The following is a 2,087-nucleotide window of genomic DNA, read 5'->3' as shown; positions in this document are numbered from 1 at the left end:
ATAGATATATAGTTGCATTCTCTTAATGAATAGAATGATTTGTTCTAATGGTGTTTGTAAATAGGATCACAAGTCTGCATCTTGTATAGCAATTAACCATTAAGAAGAATATATGCAGTGTATTATCTGTTGAAACTGTACTTCCGATTTGATTTGAAACTGTCTCATTGCTATATGTTTATCAATAAAACTTTGAAAAAAAACTAGCAATGTGAAAACAAAGCACTCTAGGTGGTATCCTCTTTGTTTCTAAAAACTGTGTACTCTAACAGAAGTTTTTTTACTTCCAGCAGAAGTTAAAAGAACAATATTAATAAATGTGCATAGATCACTATGAGTTCAACACTAGCCTGTGCTACATAGTGAGTTCAATACATTACCAGTCTAAACCCTATAACAAGACCCTGTCCCAAAAAACAAAAAAACAGTGTCTTTCCCTTTCATAATATCTATTTTAACTTTTGGGTTTTATTTACTCTTTCAGTTTCTTGCACTAGAGAGACAATGAGGGAAAGGAGAAAAGAAAGAAAAAAGGGGATGTGTGTGTGTGTGTGTGTGTGTGTGTGTGTGTGTGTGTGTGTGATAGCTAAGATAATAGTGCTACTAATTTCTGTTGGTTTATGGAAAGAAATAGTTAATGCTTAATCTTTTTTCATCAATTTTGCATGTTTATTGCTGGTATCAGAACAAGTACTTTGAAGATTACAATATGCAATACAGTAATCAATGTTTATTTCTTATCCTCTTGTTTTGATTTTTTTTTTTTAGCAGAACTGGGGATTGAACTCAGGCCCTTGTGCTTGCCTGGGAAGTGCTTATTCTACTGAGCCATCTCCTCAGCATCATCTTGTTTTGAAATTATGTGTCATTTTTAATGCTTTTAATCTTTTTCTTCTCTTTAAAATAAAAAAATAAACAAGAAAAAGTACATATCAGAAAGAAAAGTATGCAATACGATAGAAGACATTTTAAATTGATTTACTGTTTCATGTTGTTTGTGGCATGAGTATATATAAAAGTTAGTGAGAATATCACTGAGCCTGACCTGCATACTGCCTCTTGCTGCCAAGGTCAACTATACCATCCTCCTCTCCTCTGTCAAGGAGCTGGATTTCCTTCTCATGCAGAAGCTGCGCAATCTTGACCTGTTGCTGTTTGACCCGGGTCTCCAGCAGGTGCACCTGTGCTCTGAGCCGCGCTTGCTCCTGGGAACAGTTCTCTGCGTCCTGTGAATAATGTGCATCTCATCATCATGAAAAATAAATGCTGCTAATAATTTGGATAAATCAGTTATTTAATTTTTTTCTCCAACTCCTAATAAGAATATGATTATGTTATTCCAGAAGGTTTACGGGATCTGAGGAATGTCCACTGTTCAACATGGAGATTGATAAGCTGGAACTGATGGTCAAGAAAGCTCTGAGACGGCGACTGAGACAGGGTGTAGTGGCACTCGCCTGTAATCCCAGGACTTGGGAAGCTGTGAACAGGAGGATCACCACAAGTCCAATCTACACAGTGAGACCGTGTGCACCCTGTACACCCTGTCCTAAATACAAAAAAAAAGAGTATTATTCCAATGGTAAAGTGCTTTGAAAAGTTTAAATACTATTTGCCATTTGAAGAGTAAGAAATCAAAGCTTGTGCCAAAGATTCTGAACTACAGAACTATAAGGGTATAGTACACAATAATCAGAATGACTATACCAGGAGCTTTGATTTCCATAGCAATAATAAGGCAGGAGTGGGTTTCATCCAAATAGAAAGCCTCCCTCATGAATACCTCATGGGTAGGAGGAATCAGATGTCCAATCCAGTTCAAGAACCAAGCTCTCAGTCTCCACATGATACCACCTATGCATTTTACAGTGAAGTGCTGTGCAGAAGCTCATAGTATCATTAGTATGTTAACCCCTAAAGTAAATGAGGCTTTTGAATGACTCTAAGTAAACTATGGCTTTAAAATGACCAGTGCTTCTAACTAGACATGTGATTATAAAAGATTGTTAATTCAGACACTCACATCCTCCAGTACCTCACTCATCTACCTGTTGCTGGAAAGTCTACTGGAGTTATTTTAATTCATA

General features: G+C 36.6%; 1 protein-coding gene across 1 annotated transcript in view; it reads right to left on the bottom strand.

Moving 5' to 3' along the window:
• Fgl1 (fibrinogen like 1) overlaps positions 1–2,087 on the bottom strand; it is a 44,877-nt gene that overhangs the window by 25,703 nt on the left and 17,087 nt on the right. Inside the window, exon 3 of the mRNA XM_023722034.1 lies at positions 1,046–1,226. Within this exon, the coding sequence (XP_023577802.1) occupies positions 1,046–1,226 (181 nt within the window). The remainder of the gene's footprint in view (positions 1–1,045; positions 1,227–2,087) is intronic.

Source organism: Octodon degus, unplaced genomic scaffold, assembly GCF_000260255.1.
Source record: "Octodon degus isolate 3935 unplaced genomic scaffold, OctDeg1.0 scaffold00088, whole genome shotgun sequence".
Taxonomy (NCBI): Eukaryota; Metazoa; Chordata; class Mammalia; order Rodentia; family Octodontidae; genus Octodon; species Octodon degus.
This window is presented reverse-complemented; position numbering and strand designations above follow the sequence as displayed.